Source organism: Sciurus carolinensis, unplaced genomic scaffold (genome assembly GCF_902686445.1).
Source record: "Sciurus carolinensis unplaced genomic scaffold, mSciCar1.2, whole genome shotgun sequence".
NCBI classification, from domain to species: Eukaryota; Metazoa; Chordata; class Mammalia; order Rodentia; family Sciuridae; genus Sciurus; species Sciurus carolinensis.
In genome coordinates this window covers 847,785-873,978 of record NW_025920126.1, presented here as the reverse complement: position 1 = coordinate 873,978, position 26,194 = coordinate 847,785, and the positions used below count along the sequence as shown (strand labels likewise).

The following is a 26,194-nucleotide window of genomic DNA, read 5'->3' as shown; positions in this document are numbered from 1 at the left end:
CCCTGGGGCCTCTCCATGATGTACATATTGTTTTAGGCATTTCGCCAAAGTCATGGAACTTTCAACCAATGCCATACAGGGAGAAAACTGCAAGAGCAGATGAAGTCCGAGTTCCAGATATACCTTTTTTATCTAAAGGAGGACATGCTTTAATCAAAAGAGTTATGAATGAAAAAATTGTATCATAATCATCTATAATTCAGATTTTAATGTTATTGTGTGACCTTTGGTTTTCTCTCTGCCTTATTTTTCTAAGCAGTAACTTTATTCACTTTATTCATATTTTGATTGAGAATTATAAACAACACAGTAACAACAATCATCTTCTGTAGAAATGTTTCTTTTCATCTTTGAAAGAGATTCCATTGAACCCCTGTGAAATACCCAAAGCCACTTTGCAGATAGGACCATGGGCATGTTCTTGTCACTGGCATTCACGAGAGGACCTAGACAATGGCCAATCCAAAGCAGAGATGCCAATTTCTGCCCTCAAGGTATGTAGCCTGGCCGGCTCAGCTGTATTCCTTTATCCTCCAGTGAGTCAATGAATCCATGAAACCTACTGGCACCCACCCAAAGGCATACCAGGAGAAAGTTCAAAACAAATAGAGTTGTGGTTCCTCATTCATTCACAGTCTCTGGCTCTCAGATATATTTTAATGACCCTTGAGCTGTAGAAATTAAAACAGTGCAAATGATTTAAATAGATTCAGATAGGCTGCTCGGCGAGCCCATAAAGGCACTCAAAAGAGACTTAGTGAATGAGAAACATAAATCATTCCAACAAGCTTTAGTTAGCTGAAGCCCTTTAGCTTGACATTTTTTTTCTTTTTTTGAACAAAGTAGAAAACAACCAGTGCTAAGTGGAATGAGGGTGAAACCTTTAGCAACCACGTCTGGCACATTATGGGCAGCAAAATGCAGGGACGGACTGCTCATGGTGCCCGTTTCCAGAGTGTCTCAAGGAAATAATGGAGATCAAGGCACTTCTCCCTTCATGGAGAAAGTTCTCTCTCTCCCTTTCTCCCCACAGAACGTCAACAGGCCCAAGGATCCGACCTAAGGTTACATCTGATTTACATGTTGCCTCAAGCTCCTTTTGTCATCAAGGATGGGTAGTGCAGTTTAGAGACTCAGCCTGTCCTGAGGCCACATTTTAAGTGGTGCTTTTTTAAGGAATAAGAGCTCGAAAATCTGGAACTGAGGGGTCTGAGTTTGAATCACAACTTCATTACATCTGTCTATATAACTTGGGACAAATAACTCTCCTTGTCTGTGTGGATTTGTAAAATGATAATGCCACCACCCGCTTCATCAGGTCATTAAATGAGAAAATGTCCAACACATTTAACAAATACTGGCATATGCTCAGTAATAGAGGTGCATTATTCAACTTTATGATTTTGACACTTAATATTCCTCTTACTATATAATGGAATGTTAAATGGAAAAGGAAACACAGAGGTAAGAGTATCCCACTCAATGCAAGATGAATTCTTTCTCCTATGACTTTTTCCACCATGCTGCATACAACAACAGAACACAAATATATATTCAGAGAAAAAGGACAACTAGAATACAGGTCAGAATTCCCAGATCCTAGTCCTGAAGAACCCCCTAGGGAATACATTTCATTCTGAGCCACAATTTCCTCCTCTTTCCAACCAAAAAAAAATGGATGTTTTGATAAGAATTTTACCTTTGCTGCATACGTCAATCACCACATCAAATAAAACAGAACATGAGTCCACACACAGGTTCTGAAGGAGGATGCCCCATGTTAGCACTTCAGCAACACAAAGGAGAACCTGTACCCTCCCCAGTCCACAGTCACCTATCATCAAATGCATCCAGCCAGTTGCTGGGCAGTATCCTCCTGCATGACTTCCACAGCAACTTCCATCTGTATTCTTAGCCAAACAGGGAAAGAGCTGTGAAAGCAAATCCCAGGCTCTGTCACTATAGATCAGCTCTCCTGGCTGCCTCCGGGAACCCACTCCATGAGTTAATTACCCATCATAAAAAATCCATTTATCCTCAAATCCCCAAGCATGGAGCCTTTCGGGTTGGTGCCCTTTCATTTTTGAAACTTGTTGCTTCTAATTGGTTGGGACGTCCACCCTCACTGTATGCCATGGGATGTCCTCCCTTGCTCTTCTCTTCCTGGATTTCCATGCCTGTTCCCATTGGTATTAATTAGGGGGTTTTCTGGAATCTTTTGGACTTCATACAGGATAAATGTGACCTTAAAATGTCAGGGAAAGAAAGACAAAGAGGCAGACACAGATTGACAAGACTCTTCTGCAAAGAGGCAGACACAGATTGACAAGACTCTTCTGCAAAGATACAGACTTGAAATTGGAAACACTCTCTGGACGAAGTAGGCAACTAGAACATTCAGATAAGGAGGAGAGCCAGGTACTAGGCTGAGTCATATCCTTCAAGTAGAATTTGATATTGGGATTCATAAGAGGTGGTCTAAGTCAGATTTAAATGTGTATAAAAATTAAATGAACAATTCTTCCAATAATTCTTTTACTCCTTATTACATAGGAGAGCAGAAAATACATTATGAATTATGAAGGAAAAATAACTAAATCAGTGTCTGAAGATGCATAGTTTAGTTCATCAAGTATAGGGGGAAATCTGAGGTTCTGAATTTTAAACAAATTGCCAGGCAGTGATGCTGCTGCTGCATCTTAAGAAAGCTATAGAAACAAGTGGCTGATAAAATGGGAACCTGAACAAGCAAATGAAAAGAGGCAGTGAATTTGTAGTTTCATGGTACTATAATGAAATACCTGAGATAAGCTACTTACTAAAAAAAGTTATTTGGGCTCATGGTCCTGGAACTTCAGCCTGAGATTAGGTGGTCCCACTACTTTTGGCCTCTGGTGAGGAGGGCAAATCATGGAGGGAACTTATGTCAGAGTTGGGGGGTCCACCTCAAGCCAGGAATCAGAGATAGAGGTTAGGAGACCAAGGTCCCACAATTGCTTTCAAGGGCACACCCCAGATGACCTCAGGACCTCCCTCTCAGTCTCCCCTCTTAAAAGCACAGCACCTCTGAAGACCACCCCACTGGGGTGAAGTCTTTACTAAAGGACCTCTGGTGGGCACTCAGCCAAATCATAGCAGGTAAATAAGGTGAAAGATGTCTCATCCAAAGAAGAGAATTGCAAAGAAGCATCTATTTATGTCACAAACTCACATATTCCTCTTTGTATGAGACAGATATAGCATATGTTTTCTTCTCTAAACACAAAACAATAAACAGCATGATAAATGACAGAACTGTTTCTGTCCCCATACAGCTGGTAACCTAATACCAGATTCCAACATCAATTCATCAGTAAGCAACAGGTGAGACTCAGGTTTACAAAGAGGAGCCCTCTGTGCACAACCCCCTTGTCAGCAAGTCCTCACAGCAGTGCCTCCAAAAAAGTCAAACTCAAAGGCCCCACTTGTTGTCACCTCTGCTGCCCTTGCCACCACCCTGGTGGAGCAATCCTCCCCTGGACCATCAGGGCTTGCCCAGCCTGTCTGCAAGCCTCCTCTCTTCCTCCCTGCTTCCACACCATTCTTTCTCAACAGCTGGAAGCCATCTTTCATAAAGGCAGATTGGAACACGGCTGCTGCCCCACTCAGAGGAAGAGAATGGATTTACCCACATATGCGAAACATAGGAAAACAGACACGAGTCATCAAACGGTGGCTATGAGGACCCTGAACATCAGGCAGTGAGTCCTGAGAGATGCAAAGTCAGTGAAGTCAGCCCTGTGGACTCTCCAGCTGGCTAGTGTTAGACAGTTCCCAGTATCAGCTCAGGGAAGGGGACCCAGGCAGAGCCCGATGGACTCCCCAGTTGAAACAGAGTTGGGATTCAGGGGGCAGCAAGGTAGCTGGAATCCAGAGGGCTGGAGAGAAAACAGCAGCACAGACAGAAGCCCTGGGTTTAAGTACCAAGTGTTCAACAGAGTACTGATTAGCTAATATGGATAAGACAACTACCCACAGCCAGGGGAACAAGACAGCAGAAGGATTAAATATCAGTTTCCCTCTTCTCATCACCTAGCAGTTCAGACTCGCTGGGCTGCTCAGTCAAAAACTCCTGTCTGTCCTAATCCCAGACATCTGTGTGTCTTCAAGGCCTCAGGTAACATTCTGATACATATGTAAGTGTGAGAAGCACTATCCTAACACTGACTCTCAGCCCTGGCTGAACATCAGAATCATCTGGGAGATGTGAAAAATTCTGTCACCTGGAATACGTCCCCTCCTAGACACCAATTAAATCAATCTCCCACTCAGTTGGACTATGGTTGACCTGAGAATGTATTTTTCTAGGAGTTTCTGGGTAGTACTATAGCTACTGGTCTGGGAAACAGTTTGAGAATCAATGGTCCAAGGTCTGAGTCGGGTGACTGCCACTGGGAGTCAAGTAGCTTTGACTGTGGGGACAAGAAAGGTGCCACCATTGGGAAATTAGGCAGAAGCTGAGAGACATTGTTGAGTCCCATCATTACATTCCAATGTTCCCCATTCAAGGTTAAGTCCATTGAGAATTTCTTACATAGAGTAAAAAATCTAGCTTCGAGTGATTTTGCAGCTATTCATCCAGTACAGAGAAGGAACAGGTGAAGGAGAAAAAGAACAAAAACATTAATTTGGGAAAGTAAAATTAAGAACTTTAGAGATTTGGGCCCAGGACTCTTCATACACAAATCATTTAATGTGTTTAATGCTATGAATTTACAACCAGGAAAACCAAAGCCTAGAAGGAGAGAGCTGGTAGCTGGGAATATCCTCAGGCAGGATAAGGAGGGCCCAGTGTCAGACCCAAGGTCACTGCCTGTGATACCAGGAAGAGAGCTCTGTGGCCACTTTCTGCATATATTCATCCTGAGTTTGATAATTCCTCTTCCTGAGGACGTTGGAGCAAGGTGGGAGGGAGCAACAGTGATGGGAAGTCTGGTGCACAGATTACCCGTGGAGTGGGCAGATGTGTGCACCCAGGTCTTGTGAGAGTGTCCATAGCCTTTGGACACTGAGGTCTCATAGCAGAGTAAAAGGCCAGGAGTTGCAGATCCTCCAAGCATTTGTCTGAATTTTCTCTAATACTGTCTTCTCATCCTTCCCAAAATGCAGGCCCAGCTATTAGCCTGACCTGGGAGCTGCTTTCCTGCTTGCAGATCCTTGAATATTCAGAGAGGATCATCCACAGATGGCACCATCTTTGTGACACCAGGAAGAGCAACCTAGGTACCCAGAATAAGTTAGTGGATTTGGGGGCCTGCGTCCTCCTGACAGTTTACTTGGTGCAAGGGAGCACTATGTACAGAGAGAGCTGTCAGAAGAGTATCACACAACTCCTGTGCCGAGAAGGGGAGGCTGTGCTAAGCTGAGCATCCTTGGCTTCCACCCACCAGGGGTCAAGTTCCTTAAACACTGGTTAATGATTCAGTGGTTAGAAGTCAGACTTGGGTAAAGCTGGTGAGAATTCTAGCCCTGGAAGAGTCCAAGTCTTACTAGCTAAGGCTCCCAGACCTTCCAAGAATTCCTCTTCCTGGGAAGCCTGAAGAGGTATGGGCTAGGAACATTTACACATAAGGTACTCAGAGTGTGTGAATGCATTTGTTTGTTTTTTTAAATTTTCCCAAGTATGAAAGGTTATTATATCTCACATTAGAAGAAAAAGTTCACTAAAGGCAAAGATTTCTGGGAACTGAAAGCAGATTTCAAACAGCTCCTGTGCACTGTAGCTAGAAACAGTGGTGAGGTCATGGGAAGTATAACATTTTCCTTTGCGAAGTCTGTCACAGAGTCTCAGCTTAGCTCTGGGGAGCTATTCCCCATTTAATGCCAAAGAATCAATGTGAGTTAGCATAATGCAAAGATGGCATCATATACCAAGATCCACCTGTATGACTGTCATCTTTGGGCAAGTCACTACCTCCCTAATTCACACTTTTCCAATCTGTTCAAGAGAGATGATGACCCTGTCCCACAAATAAAGCTCCTTAAAACTATAGGAAAGCAAACTATTTGAATGTGAGAAGAGAATGTCACATTTTGGCATAATGTAGTTTTTAAGTGAACACCTAAAACCTTCCTTTCTAGTAATGGCATCCCCCTTGGCCACATCCCCTTCCAAGGAAACTTCTACATCTACGATCCCTACCACTCCTTGGACCATGGTAACACATCCCTATGCAACAGAGTGCCGTTAAGAATCGAGAACCCCAATATCTAGTTAGGCAGCATTTCTCCATCATCTCAGTTCCTCATATGAGAATGGAACCCGAAAACTCCCCACCTGCCTTGGCCTGGGAGGGCGCCAGGGAAGCCAGAATGGTGTTGTATCTCTGGCCCACACAGCCCGACTGAATCTACATATGCAACTTTCCTGACTTTTGTGTCTATAAATTGTCACTGCTTTTGTAGCCCAGGGAGGTAGGTGAGATGCTTTCCCTGTTCTGTCCAAACTGATTTCATTCATTTTTCCTTTTTATGTTGTTCTCTCTCATCTGGGAAATGTGGGCGTGCAACCAAGTCCAGTTTGTTGGAGCTGCAGCAGAGCCTTTGGCCTGGGGCACCCTCACAGCAATGCTGCAAACTCGCGATCTTACTGGCATCTTGAATTCTCCTGAGAACAGAACCTTCTGGCCAGTCTCAGGAATTCGAGACAGGGAACCAGTGGAGAATGATCACACTGGTAGGAGAAGGAACAAAAAGTGGCAGAAGAACTGAGGTCAAGGAGGAGTTGTGGAGCCTTGGGAACAGAAATAATGAAGGAGTTATACTGAAAGCAGAGATGGAGGGATCTAATTTGAGTTAATGGTGACCATTGTGCAGGGTCCCACACACCTACTGACATCCTACAAATATCTTTATATTTGTAGGATATATTTATATATCTGTTACTATCTCAAAAAAATGCACCATGGATTTTTTTTATTTTTACTGCATTCATATAAAATCTGTTTCCTTTATTGCCACATGTTTCCTCTTAGTAGTTTCTGTGGGTTTCTCTCTTCCAACCAAAAGAATTAACATGCGACATTAAAAATCTGCAAATGTGAGATCCTGGGAAGATATCAATATGACAGTTATTAAGAAGCATCTATCTCCACTAATATCTATAGAGGGATCTTCAAACTGACCATTGTGGTATGAGTCTCCACAGCTGAAGATGAAATCTTAAAGATCTCAACCCCACAAGCAGGTGCTAATTTACATAATGGTTATACCAGAGCTTCAGCCTATTCCCTTTCCCCAAATGCATCATGCCCTTTAGAAAATATCAAGGGAAGGGGTCTTTAATGATCTTTATTTTTCTTAGTTTAATGCAGATAGCAAGGAGATGAGAATTTGTGGACTAAGTAATTTGCTGAGTGGCAGTAAAGTGAGGTGTAGAAAGGACAGCCACAAAACCTGCTTGCTACGCAAACACCTTCTGGGAAATACTCTTCCTGCATGGGTTGCAGACAGCATTCAAACGGTTTTCTTGCTTTTAACAAAAGGGGAGAAGTACAATAGGGCACAATGTTTCTATGAGCTACCATTGTCAAGCAGAAGCTGAGATGGTTAAAAGAAGCTGAGCAAGATGGCAGAGTCTCTGGCTAACGTTGGGCAGATGGCTCTGCAGAGTGACTCTTGTTCTTCAGTTCTGAAGGGAACTGCTGGATCAGGCCATGAATTTCCTCTTGGAGGCCCTCATTTCAGAGTCTCAGGGGATTTCAGTGAGTCCTCTCAGTTCCAATTCCTCTCCATAGGTCAGTGTGGCAAAGGCATTTTATTGAGAACAGAGGGCAAAGCAAAGACATATCTAGCTCCTCTTTCCCCAGGGAGGTCAAGAGCTGATACCTCCTTCTGTCCACTCCCTCAGGCCCTGTCAGGTTGTAAGCATCTTTCAGAAGAATTATTTCTGACCACTTAACTGGTCTCCACCTCCAAACTCCCCCTTCCTCCACCAGTCCTCCAGGCTGGTGCTATAAGACATCTAAAATGAAACTTTTCCCATCTGTGTAGCTTCCTTTTGGTCATAGAATCAAGTCCTAACCTCTCAGCCCTGCACCCCAGGCCCTACAAAATCTCACTCCAACCCCCCAAGCCATCTTTCAATCTACTGTGCTTGAACATGAACCCATGCTCAGCAGTCATGATGCCTTGGACCATCCTTGGGATTCCCTTCCTCTAAGTCTTCACTCTTGCTATTTGTCCCCCAGGGGTGCCCTCTCCTACCTAGCAAACTCAACTTCAGGTCCTAAGAAGAATGACATCATGGTGTCATCATTGCAGGATGCCTGAAAATTAACAAGTTCAAACTTGCATAATGTTGAATTTGAGGAGTATCAGAGCTTCCAAAATCCTGTTTTAGTGGCTGGGGAAATGATTAATAGATACAGGAAGGAGAGTCAAAGCCAGTGATGTAGATTTAGGAGCCTATCACGAAGATGACAAACAGTGGAAACATGAATTATTTTATGTCTGCTAAGGGAGGAGGAGCATCTGAAATGATTTATGTCACCCAAATCAGATTCATTTTTGTAAGCAAAGCTCTCATTTCATATAGTGTTCTCAAAATTCATCGGGCTCTTTGTACCTTCAAAAAAAAACCCTGAATAATTAATCATGAATTGATTAAGAACAAGTAAAGATGAGCTGCCACGCTGATGAAATACCTCTCTAGTTATGACAATGCTCATATTCCAAGATGAGCTCCCCTTTTGGAGGCACATAATAGGGTATCACGCCCAACCACCATTACAGCTGTCAATTTTATGTTCCCCAGAACAGAAAGTTGATCTTTTCCTCCTTCTCAAATTTCCATTATCTCAGTGGAAATAAAGAAAGAGATGGTTTCATGAACATTCATCCAAGCCAGGTCATGTTCTCCAGGTTTGGCATTTAAAAGACATGAAGTGATTGCATTAGTCGTAAGAGACAAGGTTATGCTGAGGTAAACATGACCCCCAGAATCATGCTGGCTCACAACAGACATTCCCCATTCATACTCCTGGTCTGTCAATGTCACCAACAACTTTGTTCTGGGCTCTTCTCATTTGCTGGCAGAGCAACCTCTACCTGGTCTCATGGCAGGGGAGGAAATGAATCAGGCAATGGCTTCTGTGCAGAAAGAACTTGTGTCACTTGTGCTTGCAAGTGACACATTTCGCTTCTGCTCATGTCATTGACCAAAATCAAATCACTTATCAATGGGACAGGGATGTAAAAATAATCCTTCCACAGGAGGGGCAGCAAATCTCATGATCAATAACACAATCCACTGGCAAGGACAGACATCAGACAATGTCAGAGACTGCTCTTATCTCTCCACTGGTTAAGTATGAGCCACATGCCTATAGGGCTCAGGCAAATCACATAAACAAGGGAATCAGCCAGAAGGAGAAAGACAATAGGGAAAAGTGAGGCCTGAGGCAAACAAGAAAGAGCACACCCTAACCAAAAACAGGAAAACAATTTCTAAAATAACCCAAACAAAATGTTCACATATACTGCTTTATGCCTCTTCACTGAAATCAAGAATGATTCTGAGGGGAGTGTATACATGATTTAATGAAGAAAAATTACTATGTGTCTGTGATCACATATTACATTCTTAAGCACTGGGTTAGCCACTTGCAATACTACCTTAAATCCCCTTATGATCCAGAGTTGTATGCCCTTTGATATTTAGGGGAAATTGCCCCCACACCTCTGCCTCATGTTCTATAAGGAAAACCCCACTTCCTCCAGAGCTCTGTGAATCTGGAAGGTGTAGACCTCCTCTCATTTCGGCCCAAGTCACTTGCACTGAAGGCTCCCTGTTGTTGGCATCTCATGTCAAGGGCTCTCTCTGCCACGGGCTGTCAGACCTAGAGCTCGGCCTCCTGTCATCAACCCACACAACACAGATTGCAGGTCGGCAAGGGGGACAGGTAGGACTTGGCAGCACGGATGCCGCCTAGTCCCAGTGTCACTGGTCCTGTTTACTCAGCGTCCCTCTCCACCCTTCTCCTCACTCCTGAATCTGTGTAGTTCTTGTACAGAACGTCCAACTCTCCCTTTGTTTTGCTGTCTCATTCCAAACTAGGAAAACAGCATCAACCTCCCACACTCCCAAAGTCACCTTCTAGCAAAGCATCTCCTCCCCAAGAGTAGGAAATCCAGGACCAGTTGTCACAATACAAACCTGGCCCATCAGACTCATGAGAACTTCAGAAGAACTCAGAACTCATCAAGTTAAGCTGAGAAAAGAAGTAGGCGGGGTTACGACAGGGCAGGTTCTCTTCCCCGAGGTTGGAGATGCACCCGCCCATCCTGCTCCATCGTGAAGCATCCCGAGGCTTGTCCTCCTCCACCCCCAGCACAGCAGTGGAGTGCGGGACAGGGAAGCAGCTCGGCAGTCCCTGTGAGCACCAGGGATTCCGGGAAAGCCTTTGATTCTCCTTGAGGAAGATGTTGTCTCTTTTTCCTAAGAGTAATTTGTCTCTGAATTATGGGGAAAATGCTTCCTAAGGAGAGTATGCTGCTTTGGAGTCAAAGTTGTCCCCCTAACACCTCCACAGAGAAGCCAGTGTCACTTCAGAAGAGTGTGTGCCTCGAAATCCCAGGAAATGAAATAAAGGGGCGGCTTGTCCCTTGGTGGTAGGTGGATGGCAGGGACTCAGCACCTCTTAACTCAGAGCCTCATAAAGACACTGAGCTGCACAGTGAGGACCCCAGTCCAACCCTCTGGGCAGAGACACTGTCAGGAGTCAAGTCAAATGGCCAGCAATTCATCCTAGTATCCAAATTTACTGCTCCCTTCCCTTAGCATCAGGGATGTCCAAAGTTGTCAGCTGAATTTTTACTGTTTGTTAAAGCAACAACTATTTACTATGCACTGACAGTGTAAATGTTCCACCCTAAGCACTTAAACAGTGAAAACAAGGGTCTCTGCCCCTGAGAACTTTACCTTCTGATAAACAGACATCACAGAGCATAATAAATTAATTCTGCTACGATATTATAGGGTCACCATGCTATGGAGGAAAAAATAGTTCAGGGAAAGATTGCCCTCCCTTTATCTTCTCTGTAGAAAAATGTCAATCACTTGGCTTTGCCCGGGTTTCTGCTGATATTGAGTCTGGCTCTTTCTTTGCTGTGAGTGACTGTCTGCTGCATTTTAGGATGTTAACAGCATCCCTACCCAATAGAAACCATTAGGACACCTCTGCCCCCAGCTGTGTCAACCAAAACTGTTGCCAGACATTGTCCAATGCCCCCTGGGGGACACAGTCACCCCAGCTCAAGAACCACTGGGATACATGGAGGGTCTGGGACTCCAGGGTAAGAGCCGACCCTCAGCTTCAGTTACCTTTATAAAATGAGGTTTGAAACCTGCCTTTAGCACTTACCATCTTTGTAAAATATGTGACTTTAGTCCAGTGTAACTGCTCCAAATAGTCTTATTGGCAAAACAGGGACAACGTGCTCCTCTCTGATGCTGATTTTAAGCTTTAAATAAACATGATGTAGGTACATCAACTGGTACACATCGCCAATGAATTGATAGGTCTTTCCAGCTCAAAATAATCAATGAGCTGGGCATGGTGCCCCAACACCTATAATCCCAGAGACTCAGGAGGCTGAGACAGGAGAATCATGAGTTAAAACACTCTCATCAATTTAGCAAGGCCCTATGCAACTTAGGAAAGCCTCATCTCTAAATAAAATATTTTTTAAAAGGGCTGGGAATGTGGTCAGTGGTTAAGCACCCCTGGGTTCAATCCCTGGACAAAAAAAAAATTATCAACAAGTAGTTCACTTTTTCCAACTGGTAATCTTCTGATAAAGACAAGTAGCCATAATTATTTTTTTCATAAAAGGGTAGACCTGGGCCCTATCAGTAGAGTATCCAAATTCACAGCTAGAAAGTGACAGAGTTGTTAAGATAAACCAACCGATTGTGAAGCATCTTTGTCCCAGGTCTGTACACCTCCCTGACTTCACCACCCAATTTTCACTTGTTTGCAATCATTTAGAAGCTTGCCTGAGTGGCAGGGCAGGGCACTCTAGTAGAAGAAAATATTTGGATAACACTAGTCATTCCTGGAAACTGACCCAACTCTCACGTGACCTTGATTGCTACAACTCGATGTGCCGTCCCAAGAACCTCTGGAAGGAAGACCTCCCTTCCAAAGTTCCCACCATACCAGGCTCCAGCCGGGCCACTTCTGGCTCTGTGGGAGCACACAAGCCCAGATCAGACAGCACCATGCACTTGGCCTTTCTTTTTGCCACATTCAAAGTCATATCTGGAAACCCCAACACTTTAGAAGCTCAGAGGCAAAGAAGATTCAAATAACCAAGGACTAAAAGGAGAGGAAGAAAGGAAAGAAACTAGAGTAGCCCTAACTTTGGGCAGGTGCCCACACCCTCCTGTTGCCATTTTAACAGGACCAGAGTCCTCTCAGAACACTAATTCCACCTGGATCACTGCTTCCCAGAGCAATAACATAAATTCATCTAACATTTAAGTAAAAGGATATTGAGCTTGGCAGATCCAGGCCGTGTATGTTTGCCTCCTGGAGTGATAAGGTCACCCATTCAAGACCCACTAGGAAAGGTGGATGGAAATGCAGAAAGCCCCAACATGGTGTAACCAGGCCTGATACAGAGATCCGAGGTAAACTTCGAAGAGACAAAGAATAATTGAAGGGGGAAAGGGACAAAAAAAAAATGAAAGAAAGAAAGAAAATCAAGCCAGAGGTATCTAGGAAGCACAAACATAAGGTGTCCAGCTGTCATTTAAAAAATGACCAAAGTTAAAAAAAAAAATCAAGTCAAAACATGTCCAGGATTTAAAAAGGCATTCTGAGGTCTGGAAGTTCTAAAGAAGCGGGGTTTTCATCCTAAAACACTGGCATTCAACCTCTCAAAGCCAATCAGGTGGGTTTTGCATATCAGTTCACATTCTCCTGAATCTAACTTGCACCCAATTTTCCACACAAAACACCTGTTTTCATCATTGCAATGTGCCCCAGAAGCTGATTAAAACCAATCATGGAATATATGAAGAAACAAGGTATTGCTTCCATCTTGCTGAAAGTAGTGGAAATTGGGACCACATCTTTGGAGGGCAACTGGGCAATTTGGAGCAAAACTTATGATGAACATTTCACTTGAAAATTCCACTTTTAGGAAAGTATCCAAAAAAGAGTCACACATGGGCAAACTTATACTACAAGTATATTCTTCAGTCTCTTTCCTAAGAACTAAAGACCAAGAACATTTCCAATATACATCAAAAGGAATCTGGTTAAAATATGTCCACATGAAACAGTCATTGAAAAAGATAAAGCAGATCCACAGGTACCACAGCAGGACAGGTAACACCCAAAGTGCGTTGTTAAATGAAGTCAAAAGAGCAAGATGCGAGACACAGTATCATAGCATGCTGTTGCTTATGTTAAAGACAACCAAAATTGGGAGATGTGTTTATGTATACACATGTATGTGCATACTCCTATACACATATGTACATGCTACCTCTGGAAGAATACATAAAGGTATACAAGGGTAACAATAGATGCCTTCCTAGAACTGAAGGAACATTTTATTTGAGGTTATTTGAATATTACAGTCTTTGCAGAATTTAGGATAGATGAGAGAATTTTTTATGTAGGTAATTTGTAGATTTCATAACCAGGATATCCTATAGAGACCCATTAAACCTCTACATCCAAGCAACCTCCAAACCATCTGGGGGGTACAACAGGAATTAACAACAAGCCCTGCAAGTGAATGTTCTTAACTTACAGTCATCTGTGCGCACAGGACACAATTTTGCATGCTATCCACCATAATTTATTTCCATTCCAAGGCTTATTAACCCTAACATCTCAACATTCTTTTGAGCCACTTCAGAGGACCATGGTTTCTTTTCCAGTGAAAACTCATTTTTGAATTAAACAAATATCCAAGCAAATATGGTTTAGAAAGGTAGATCTACTTGTCCAAGAAAAAATATTTGCAAGTCCAATGTGGGTGGTTTACTGGAGCCAGTGCTGAGCCTTGAAAACAGGTAGGACAAGTGATGGGCACATCCTCTCAAGGTGGCCAGTAGATGAGACTCATAGTTTGAGGATGCAGCCTTGGGTAGATGCCTTCCCTGCTACCCCAACCCACCTGATTAAGGGTCCACTCCGTGCCCTCACTGTGCCCCCCCAGGACATCATTAACCCTGATATGTCATAATCACCCATTTACCCACCAGCCCTCAGGGTGGACCATGAACTGCTCAAGTTCAGGCCCACACCATCGTTTCCTCTCCATTCACACAGCAGGGGGCCAGTGAACGTGGACTAAATGGACAGCAGTAGTTTTCCATCAACCCATGCAGGGCTCATCAAGCTCATTCGATCATCTTCAACCTTTGTACAGTATTGACTGTATCTCAGTGAGTCCAGTACAGGGGGCTACAAATGATAGAACTCACAGGCAGGAGTTGGAATCATCATAACTGTGTGGCCTAGGGCAGGTTACTTCCTCTCCAGGAACATAAAACACAGAATGCATCAGCTACCTTGCCAGATGGAGGCAAGGAGTTGTTGGGATGAGGGTGCGACCAACACACCTTGCACATGGCAGCCACCAAATCGACGTTAATGACCATCTTTTTCTTTTCTTTATCTTTCACCTGCAAAAGAGGAGCATCTCTAGAGTGGGCACCACCTCTCACCTTGCTGTCCTCCCCATGTTCACAGGGCACCTTTTGCATACCGAGGGCTCAACAGTGAGAGAAAATACAACTGTAGGATGCTGTCACACGTCAGTTGGAATCCAGGCTTCAACTGATTGTTTAACTGATGTTCCTGGACTTAGCTCACCAACAAGTGGAAATTCCTCAACAGTAAAATGGGCTTGCTAATGTTTATCTCTGAGTCAGGGTAAAGATTTAAAAAGATGCTAGATTTTAAGCATAAAGCTTAGCATAAAGTGTCACCAAACACTAGTCCTTTTTGTTTATAATAAAACAGAAAATGCTTTGCACCCTGCTGCTTTGAGACAGGAACACAGCTCATGCTGTTATTACTTTTTCTCTTGGCAGGGGAGAGAGGAGGGTTGCAGAATGAGGAGACGGGTTCTTCTGAGAGGGGCTGTATGGAAGGGAGCCTACAAGCAGCCCAGCTTTGAGGGACTGTCATCAGCTACAGGGGAAAGAAGGAAAACATAATTTTTATCAAAATTAGCAATTCAAAAGTGTTACCTAAGGTTGTCTCTTAATAGCTCCTTTTCACACATGTGAAAATTAATGAAGTCAACAGCATTTACAAGCAAGACCAAAAGCGCATCTTAATTACTAGCTGCATTTTCTTCGGGAATAAGAGATTAAATGGAAAGAGAAATTGGTTTTACAAATGGCATCATATCTCTTTATGGTACACCCCCTCCATCAAGTCACAGAAATTTATGTACACTGAAATTCCTAATATTTTAGGCAATTTTATTTTCCTTGGGCACACCCAAATTCATCACAACTCTGAATTATATATTATTTTGCAATCATTTACAAGGACAGAAACTATCATAACGATTTAACATTTACTGACCACATGAAGTGGATTTTTCCATAATTGGGCTCTACATGAATATGAAACAAGATCTACTGACAGTACTGGTCCTGGAAGTTTATAACTTTATAAACTCAGTATATAGTTAAGAGGCTAGTCATGCACTGATTTAATAAGCTCTAATAAAGGATTCTTGGGCCAGATACTATTGCCAGATTTAATAGCCAAAGTCTGGAAAAATGACTAATGTTACTGTCACCTGTCATGTAATGTAACTCATACTTAAAACAGGGACTCATGAGCTACCACATGGGATCACTGTCCTCAGATGCATGTCTACAAAACTGCACACATAAAACAGCCCAGATTTTACTTCTCACCATGGCCAGGTAACACAAATAACAAATATGAACTCTGGCCAAATGATGAAAATCCCCATTTACCCAACAATACTGCAGAGAATCACAAGTAGGAAGTTCCCACAGCAGCCAGTGGCCTGAATTTTCCACTTTCTCCTTTGGGCCCACCTCACCCATGGCAGCCATAGGTACAGGCCGAGGAGTGGGATAGCTGGGTCAAATGGTGGTTCCATTCCAAGTTTTCTAAGGAATCTCCACACTGCTTTCCAGAGTGGTTGCACTAATTTGCAGCCACACCAGCAATGTATGAGTGTACCTTTTCCCCCACATTCTCTCCAACACCTGCTGTTGCTTGTATTGTTGATAATCGCCATTCTAATTGGGGTGAGATGGAATCTTAGGGTAGTTTTGATTTGCATTTCTCTTATTACTAAAGATGTTGAACATTTTTTCATATTAAGACTCTGTGTGCTTTTGTTCCATACTACTTCCAAGGCTGATTTATCTCTCTGGAGTGTAGATACAAATTTTGGGAAGCTAAAAGTCTTATAATAAAGGTCAATGCTTAATTGACTATGCCAAGATTTGGGTGGGGCATCCTCTGAATCATCACTTCTAGTTCACTTTGACTTTGATACATCATGGGCAACTGGCTTTGGTTTTGGTACAACTCATTAGATTATGAGGAAAAACCCATAGTCAACATGATGCTAAATAGGGAGAAAATGAAAGTACTTTCTCTGAAATCAGGAATGAGACAAAAATGTCCACTATCACCACTCCTACTCATTTCAGTACTTGAAATTTTAGCCAAAGTAAATAGGTAAAAGAAAGAAACAGAGGAGATACAAATAGGAAAGGAAGATGTCCTATTTATCTATTTGCATATATTATAATTCCAAGACCTAAACACTACATGAAGATTTCATATCAGATAAATAAATTCAGCAAAGTAGCAGGATATGAAATCAGTAAAAAAAAATCAATAGCTTTTCTATACACTAATAATGAATCCACTGAGAGAAAAAAATCAGGAAAACAACTGCATTAACAATAGCTTCAAAAATAAATTATACTGCTAAGTGAAATAAGCCAATTCCAAAAAAAACCAAAGGTAGAATTTTCTCTGTTATGTGGATGCTAACACACAACAAGGGGTGTGGAGAATAGAAGCTCAGGTGACTAGTAAAAAGGGGAATAAAGGGAAGGTAGGAGGATACAAATAGGAAAAACAGTGGAATTAATCGGACATAATTTTCCTATGTACATGTATGAATACACCACAGTGAACCTCAACATCATATACATCCACAAGACTGGGATCCTAATTAGAATAAGTCATACTCCATGTTTGTATAAATATGTCAAAATAGACACGACTGTCATGTATAACTAAAATGAACAAATAAAATTAAAAATATTAAAATACCTAGGGATAACCCTAACCAAGTAGGTGAAAGTTCTCTATGATAAAAATTACAGACCACTGAAGAAAGAAATTAAAGAAGATACAAGAAAATGCAAAGACGTCCTGTGTCCATGGATTGGAAGAGTTCATATTTTTAAAATATACTGATATATACTTTACTGAATACGATCCACAGATTCAATAAGATCACCATCAAAATATCAATGAAATTCTTTACAGAACTACAGAAAACATATGGAAGCCAAAAGAACTCTGAATAGTCAAAACAATTCTGGGCAACAATAACAATGCTGGAGACATAATACTCAACTTCAAAATATACTATGAAGTGAAAGTGACAAAAACAGCATGGTACTGAAATAGAAGCAGACATGTATATCAATGGAATTGAAAAGAAGACACAAAGAGAAACTCAAAAAGTTTCAACCATCTGATTCTTGGCAAAGGTGCCAAAAAGATAATGTTCAAGGAAACACAATCTCTCTAACAAATGGTGTTGGAAAAACTTGGTATCCTTATGTAGAAAAATGGAACAAGATCCTTATCTTTCCCTGTACGAAAGTCAGCTCAAAATGAATCAAAGACCTAAAGATAAGACCCTAAATTTTGAACCCGCTAGAAGAAAATCAGAGGGGAAATACTTCAAGACACAGGCACAGGCAATGACTTACTGAGCAGGACTCTAAATGCAGGACTCTCTGGCCCCAAAGTCTATGGATGTTCTTCCCAGCACAACAGTTGCAGGGTTCAGGGATTTCTCGGGCTTTTCATATTCAATGAAGGAATTCCTATAAATCAGTCTCTCCCAACTCAGTGTGTGACTTCACTTTGCAGGCAATTGCTGGAATCATCCTCGGATTTTTCTATATCTTTAACCTACCTTATGTTTAAATATGTGCATCTCTTTCTGTATCAATTTCTAGATGCATATCTATATCATAATCTTTCTCCATTTAAACCCATATCTATATGGCTCTATCTCTACATCTATCTCTACATCTGTATTTATGTCTGTATTTAATCTACACGTATACCTACATTCAAACATATGCTCACATTTAATTTACCTAATTACACCTATGCCTATACCTACACATACATTCATCCCAAATCCGTTTTCTCTGGAATCAATGTAGTCAAAGTTTTCATTATCTCATACTTGAATAATTGCAATAATTCCCTTAGTGTTCTTCCAACTGCTATTCTTGAACCTCTTTAATCCTTTAAATATGTAAATTAGCTCACGCTAATTTCAAAAGTTTCCAGTGCTTTCTCTCCCATTCAGAATAATACCTGAGCTTCAGCCCGTGGCCTATTGACTCTACTTTTATTTACTTATCTCCTTAAAGTTGTCTTCTTAGTCATTAAGCTCCAGCCATGATAGCCTTCACTCTTTCCTCAAATACATCAATCATTTATGCCTCAGAGTATTTTACTTGCTATATTCCCTTTGCCTCATGGGGTCTGCTTCCAGAAGTTATTAGCATTTTAGTTTCTTCTTGTCTTTCAGGACTTAGTTCAAACATCATCTTCTGAGGAAAGCCATATTCTGTCACTGAGAAAAGTCATACTCTGTCACTCACTGCAATGTCAGGGACTTCTGTGGTAAACTAAATATGCCCAAATGTGTGTTGGCACATCTCCTATAGAGAGGTAGGGTGCTCAGTATCCCCTTCAGTCTTGGTGGAATCCATGCATGCTCAAACCAAGAGAAGAGGGCAAGTGTGACAATGTGTCAGATTCTGGGCACTGGCCTTAGGAAGGTGACTGACGGCTTTTACTCACATTAGAAGCAACTTGTCATGTAATTAGGGTGATTGCCCTTTGACCAGTCTACGTTAAAGGACTCAAGTCACATGGAGAAATTCTGGAGGATGAAATGCCACATGGAAAGAGAACGAACACACACACACACACACACACACACACACACCCCAAGGGACTCTGAAGTACTAGACATGTGAATGATTTTTGGGAGTGAATCTTGCTGTCCTAGCTATAATTATGTGGGTCGGAGAAAAAAAACTACTCCATTGAATCCTCCATCTTTTCCTTTCCCTTTCTTTTCTTCCTCCTTCCTTCCTTTTTTATTTCCCTTTCTTTCTTTCTTTCTTTCTTTCTTTCTCTTGCTTTCCTTCTTTCTTTCTGTTACTTATTTCTTACCTCAACTTTTTACTTGACAAATTCCATATGAATGGGAACTTGGTCTATCTCTTCCCACTGCCTCATGAGCATCTGGAAACCTGTCTTTCCTATAGCCAGAATCACTTAATGTTTGTTGAATAAATTAAATAATTCCATACGATTAATTATTCAACCATGAGGTTGATAATTACTCTATCAAAAGTAGGATATCCATTCTTTACATAAATAAATAAGCAAAAATCCTGGTAAAATAATTCTAAGTTTAAATGTGGGATAGAATACAGGATGCACTCTATCCTGTGGTTTTACAGTGAAATGAGTTTTAGCAAAGCAGGTTGCTTAAATGGGTCAGAAAATTATACCTCTCTACTGCTCTTTGATATCAGACTCAGTGGGATTATCAATAGTTGGCTCAGTGTTGTAATGAGCTTCAAAGAGATAAAAACATCCTCAGATTTCAAAGAAGCTTAAAACTCACGCTGTAGCTCCCTGGTACTAGAGCTTGTAGCTGGGAGAGTTCCATACCCCTTTTATCAGCTACATGACACCATGGAGCAGGTCCTGAGGATCCTGGAAGTCAGGCTGCATTTTGATCTGAGGAGCTGACACAGAAATAACTTCCATCATTCATAGAGTAGTCTTCACAAGGGCAGAGCTGGTACTGCTCTCCAAATACCAGTTGAGACCATTTGAGAGCTCCTGCTGTGGAGAAGATGAGGTTTTCAAGATATAAGAGGGGCACCTTTCACATCCTCCCCCTTTGTGCTTAGTACAAAGAGAGACAAGGTGGCAGAGAGTTAGAGATTCCTGTCACCCATGAAGCAACAAGGCTGAGCTAGCCACTTCAGAGACAGTTCCTAGGATGCCCACCAACCTGAGCCCTGTGATTCACCTCCAAGACACTCTCTCCTGCTTTTAGGATCACAGAGGTGAGCACCTAACTTTTCAGTCTCTTCTGTGTGTGGAGTCACTTCCAGACTCAGGACTTTTGTACAGGCTGTTCATTTGAACTGGAACTTTCCCAACACTGACCTTTCCCACCTCACTAAGACTAAAGGCATCTGTTTAAATGTCACTTCCCAGAGGAAGTGACAGAGGCTCAGCTCATCAGTTGCATTTTTGGACTGATGTTAGATATTACTGTGTCCCTGGCATATCATCACTCTATTTCCTGGTCTGCAAAGGTGCTGTTAGGAGTCACTTCCTCTGAGTGTCTCTTATCTCTAAGTCAAAGACCTAGATACTGTAGTCAGATAGACAAAGTTTGAACAATGGATCATCTGTTAATTAGCTTTAAAATTTGGAAAAACTACTTAATTCTTAACTCTCTCTTTCCTTCTTCATAGAATGGAAATTATTTTCAGTACTTAACTCCTAGGGCTGTTGTCAGGATGAAGTACAATGATATGAGAGTCAAAGTCCTCTCAGAATGGTCTACCTGTGACTATCATTTCTTGCTTGATCTTAACATCTATTCCAAAGTCATGCTAGGTGTTTCTGGTTAGGTACTGCCCCTGTGTATTAAAAGAAGGCTCATATACATTATTGGTCTTCTTGCTCTTTGGAAGCTGGAGATTGCATAGACATCAAAATTCTGAATCCACTCAAAAACACATTTTGAATCTACTCACTTGGGTAGGCTGACCACTGCTACCAGTGTTCTCTCTGTGATTCTATTACTTGCTAGGCAATCTCTCAAACAGATCAGACTATATTTTTCATAAAGGAAACAAACTGTAAAAAATTACTAAGTGAAATTATTTTAAAATTTTACTAAAGAGACTTTTGCTTCCCACTAGGAAAAACTAAGAATATTGGATATTACACATAAAACAAAATAAAACATCTCCAAAAGATGAAGAGGAGAAGGTAGATAGGAAAGGAACATTAGGACATAAGGGATATGATGGAGGTTAGTTACCTGTGTGTTTTTTGTCTAGTATACCCTGACTTGGAGTTAAGTAGGCTAGTAACCTGTAAGCACCAAACAACAAATACAGAAAGAGCCTCAATAAAAGCTCTAACAAAAAGAAGAGGAATGGGAGAGGCCTAGCCAAACAGAAAACATTTGGACTATACCAGCTCTAATTTAGCTAAATTCTAGCCCATCCCTATCAGCGGCATAGATTAAGTAAGTGGCCATAGGGATGGGCACAGTTAAAAGGAATTCCAAAACTCATGCTGGGTTAGCATTGAAGATGACCAGGTAGGAATCCAGAATTCTAATTCTTGACCCCCATCCTCAAAAGTGTCATTTCAGACCACATGAGGAGCCTGGTCTTCTACCCTAACTAGTGGTTAAGTTCCCACCTCCTTCTCTGAAGGTTTCAGAGGAAACCTAATGAACAGAGTGAGCCCTAGATAATCCAGGGGTAGGTAATAAGGCCCACTCCTTGTCATCAGTGAAGCCCACATGAAAGTCAGAACCCCCAACTCTTTCCAGAAGTAATCAGGAGCCTTGCGCAGCTTGACTGTTAATAGAGACAGAGTGGCAAATTTAGAACTCTGAATTCTGAATCCAGAATTGCCTTTCTCTTACTCATGAATTTCTTACAAGGTTGTCCTTCTTAACAAGGATTCTGAAGCCTCAGTGCTGAATGCTGGGATCCCATGTACCCCTGTATAGGGTGTTCCATTGAAATAAGTGAAACTCAGCGCACTAAATTCAAATCTGACCCTCTGCTGCATGTGACTATTATTAAAATATCTTTAAGTATCTATCCCAGTCCTTGGCTCATGGTAAGCACTCAAGAACTGGCAGTCATCATTATCATCTCCACCTGGTAGTAAAGAGGTAGTTCTCTCCTCTTCCCTCATCAGTCATGTCAAAAAGAAAAAAAATGCCAGATAAAAGAAATTTAATAAGATTAAGAATCATGTAACACAAAAATGTCCGGGTTTCAATCAAAACTCACTTGTCATACCAAAAATTCAGGAATATCTCAAACTGAATGAAAAGACATTCAAGAAATGTTAATACTGATATGACAAAGATGTTAAAATTATCTAAGATTTTACAGCAGCCATGATAAAAATGTTTTAATGGGTAATACAAAAAAACTCTTAACAAATAAATTATAACAATTACAAAAAAATTAGAAGATATATGAGGAGTCAAATGAAGTTTTTTAATTGAAAGTAAAATTACTGAAATAAAAAGATTAAACAATGTACTCCAAAAGAAAATGAATGAGACAAACAAAATAATGTATTGGAAGATGGAATAATGGAGATATCCAATAAGAAAACAAAGAGACAGTTGACTGAAAAAAATGAATTGAGTTTTGGGGTCCTGTGGAATTATAATAAATAATCTGCCTTCCGTGTCGTTAAGAGTCCCAGAAGAAGAGGAGAAAGGAACAGTTTAAAAACTTCACACACAGAAAAAAATAATGACTGAAGCTTCTCATATTTATCAAAAGACTTAAATCTATAGATCAAGATTAGTGAACACTAAACAGAAAAAAAACTCAAAGAAATTCATGCAAATACACTTTATAATTAAATTTCTGAAAATTAACAACAAATAAGACTCTTAAAAGTTGATAGAGAAAAATAACACCTTACTTTTAGAAGAAAAACAATAAAACTAATAGTTGGTTTCTCCTCACAACTGATGAAAACCATAAGGAAGACAGACAATGTCTCTCAAGAGCTGAAAAAAACCCAAAATGAAAACAGCCTCCTCCCACACATTCATACACACAAATTGTTCATCCCAGAAACCTACAGCCAGCAAACTATCATTAAAGAATGAAGAAGAAAGAAACATATTTTTAAAACGATTAAAAACAAAAAGAATCCATTCACTTTTGGACCTGTTGTAAATGAACAGCTAAGAGAACTTATCTGACCATAAGGAAGTCAGGAAATAAGGAACCAGGAAATTTCAGGGAAGAAAAAAGAACATGACAAAGAAAATATGAAAAAATATAGTATCAATTCCTTCTTTTCTTGAGTTTTCAACTTTATTTTATTCTTTTATTCTTCTCTTCTTCTTTCTTTTCTTTTTTTTTTTTTTTGGTTTTAGGGAGGGAATACGTGGTATTGAACCCAGAGGCACTTAACCACTGAGCTACACCCCTAGTCTATTTTTATATTTTATTTAGAGATAGGGTCTCACTAAGTTGCTTAGGGTCTTGCTCAATTGCTGAGGCTTACTTTGAACTCATAATCCTCCTGCTTTGGCCTCCACAGCTGCTGGAATTATAGGTGTGGTGCCATGGCTTGTTTTATTTTTTCTTTTTTGATGGCTGAAATAAGAATTATAGCAGAGTATGATGTGGATTTAAATATATTCAGAGGAAAGATTGAAGACAATTATATTATGAACAGGGTAGGGAAAAGGTAGCTAAAGAGAAGTATGGTTTAACTATTTCATTTGAACTTATAAAATAATGATATTGGTAGACTGTGATAAGATGCACACAGCATACAAATGCATATATATGAATATAATACTTACAAAAAATTACTAAAAAGATACATAAAGCTTTATAAGCTATTTATCTGCAGTGTTTTAATATGCTCTAAAACATAGGCAAATCAAAATATCATTCTAAATAAAATTCCAAGTAACACAAGAAGGCAGCAAAAGAAGACATAAAAATTGTAAAACTGAAAGATATAAAGAACATAAAAAATGAAATGGCAGGTTTAACGTATCACTAATTATGTTGAATGTAAATGACATAACTACAGCATCTAAAAGACAAAGACTGAAATGTGAATTATAAAACATGACCCAACTCTAAAAATAGGTAAAGTATGCAAATAATCAAAAGAAAGCAGAGGCAGCTGTACTAATATCAGATAACGCAGTCTTTAGAACAAGGAAAATTACAAGAAAGAGAGTGGGATATTACATACTGATAAAAGAATAATCTAACCAAAAAGACAGAAATCCTAAACATGACACAGCAAATAACAAAACTATAAAATGTGTGAGGCAAAACCCACAGAAATGAAACAAAAAGTATAAATCTGTTCTTACATTTGGAGATATCCAAACCCTCTCTAATCAATTTATAGAAAAATCAGACAGAAATCAACAAGGACACAGAAAAACTCAACAATACCATCAATGAACAGAATCCTCTGTTTTTGAGAATATTATACTAGAATGCACATTATTTTCAAGTATCCATGACTATTATTCCAAGGTAGGCCCTATTCTAAAACAGAAAATATAACCTTACAATTTTAATCTAATTTAAATTATATAGAATATGCTCTTTGAACGACGATAGAATCAAGCTAGAAATCAATGAGAATGATTTAGAAAAACAAAAACAAGCAAACAAACAACTTCATACCTTTGGAAATTCTAAATAGCATATTTGTAAATAATGCATGGGTAAAGAAGAGTTTCAAAAATGTACATTTATTAAAATGAAAATAAAACATCAAATTTGTAGAACATGGCTAAAGCAGTGCTAAAGGGAAAATTTATAGCTCTAACATAAGAACTTAGAAAAAACAGCCATTTCAAATAATAATCTAAGCTCCTTCCTCAATTATCTAGGAAAAAAAGATCAAAATAAACTCAAAGTAAGAGAGAAAGGAAATAACAAACCGAAGAACAGAAATCAATGACTTTGGGAACTGAAAACTCAATGAAACCAAGAGCTATTTTTTTAAAAGATCAGTAAAATTAACAAACAGCAAGACTAAGAAAGGAAAATATGTGAAAATACACAAATTACCAATATTGTTTGTGAAACAGAGGATACCACTAAAGACCTTGGAGATATACCAAAAGATTACAGAAATTCTATGAATCATTTTACAATTATAAATTTGACAGCTTAGAGGAAATGGATTCCTTTTAAAAAAATATATGAACCATCACTACTCACCCAATATGAAATAGAGTATAATAGCCCTGTACCCCTAGACCTAATAAGGGTATTGAATTCAACTCTAAAAATATTCAGTTTCAAAGGCCTTATAGAAAGAGTTAATATTGCTTATTTAATAGATTTGAACTAAAGAATCACCAAGAATCACCTGACATTCTTCAGTAATCTATGTTATTTCATTTTTTTTATTGTAAACAAATGGGATACTCAAAGGACTTAAAATCACCATACTACAGAGATACAGCCACATCAATGTTCATAGCTGCTCAATTCACAATAGCCAGATTGTGGAACCAACCTATATGTCCTCCAATTGATAAACAGATAAAGAAACTGTGATATATATATATATATATATATATATATATATATATATATACATACACACACACACACACACACAATAGAATATATGGATTATATATACACATACGTACAAATACAATGGAATATTACTCAGCCATAAAGAATGATAAAATTATGGCATTTGATATTTCATTTTTTACCAATATTTTTTCCATGTTTTTAATTGCTACATATTTGTATATAATGATGGTATTTGTTACATTTTCATTTATGGACACAATATAGCATTAAAATTTGGCTAATATCACTCCCCAGCTCTTCTCATCCCACACCTGTCCCTTTCCTTCTACTGATCTCCTTTAGATTTTCATGAGATCCACTCCAACTTTCTTTCCCTTTTTCCTCTCTAGCTTTCACATATGCAAGACCTTCTGAGTTTGATTTGTTTCACTTAACAGAAAGGTCTCCAGCTTCATTCATTTTCTTGTAAATGACATAATTTTGCTTTTCTCTATGGCTGAATAAAATTCATTT

The 26,194-nt window shown here is 40.1% G+C and overlaps 2 protein-coding genes across 2 annotated transcripts in view; one reads left to right on the top strand and one right to left on the bottom strand.

The window, feature by feature from the left end:
- The window catches only part of LOC124973926 (ral guanine nucleotide dissociation stimulator-like), a 334,331-nt gene that overhangs the window by 95,283 nt on the left and 212,854 nt on the right, over positions 1-26,194 (top strand). The gene's annotated exons all lie outside the window — the stretch shown is intronic.
- LOC124973945 (sulfotransferase 1C2-like) overlaps positions 1-26,194 on the bottom strand; it is a 98,320-nt gene that overhangs the window by 58,838 nt on the left and 13,288 nt on the right. The window contains exon 2 of the mRNA XM_047537574.1: positions 12,196-12,302. Within this exon, the coding sequence (XP_047393530.1) occupies positions 12,196-12,302 (107 nt within the window). The remainder of the gene's footprint in view (positions 1-12,195; positions 12,303-26,194) is intronic.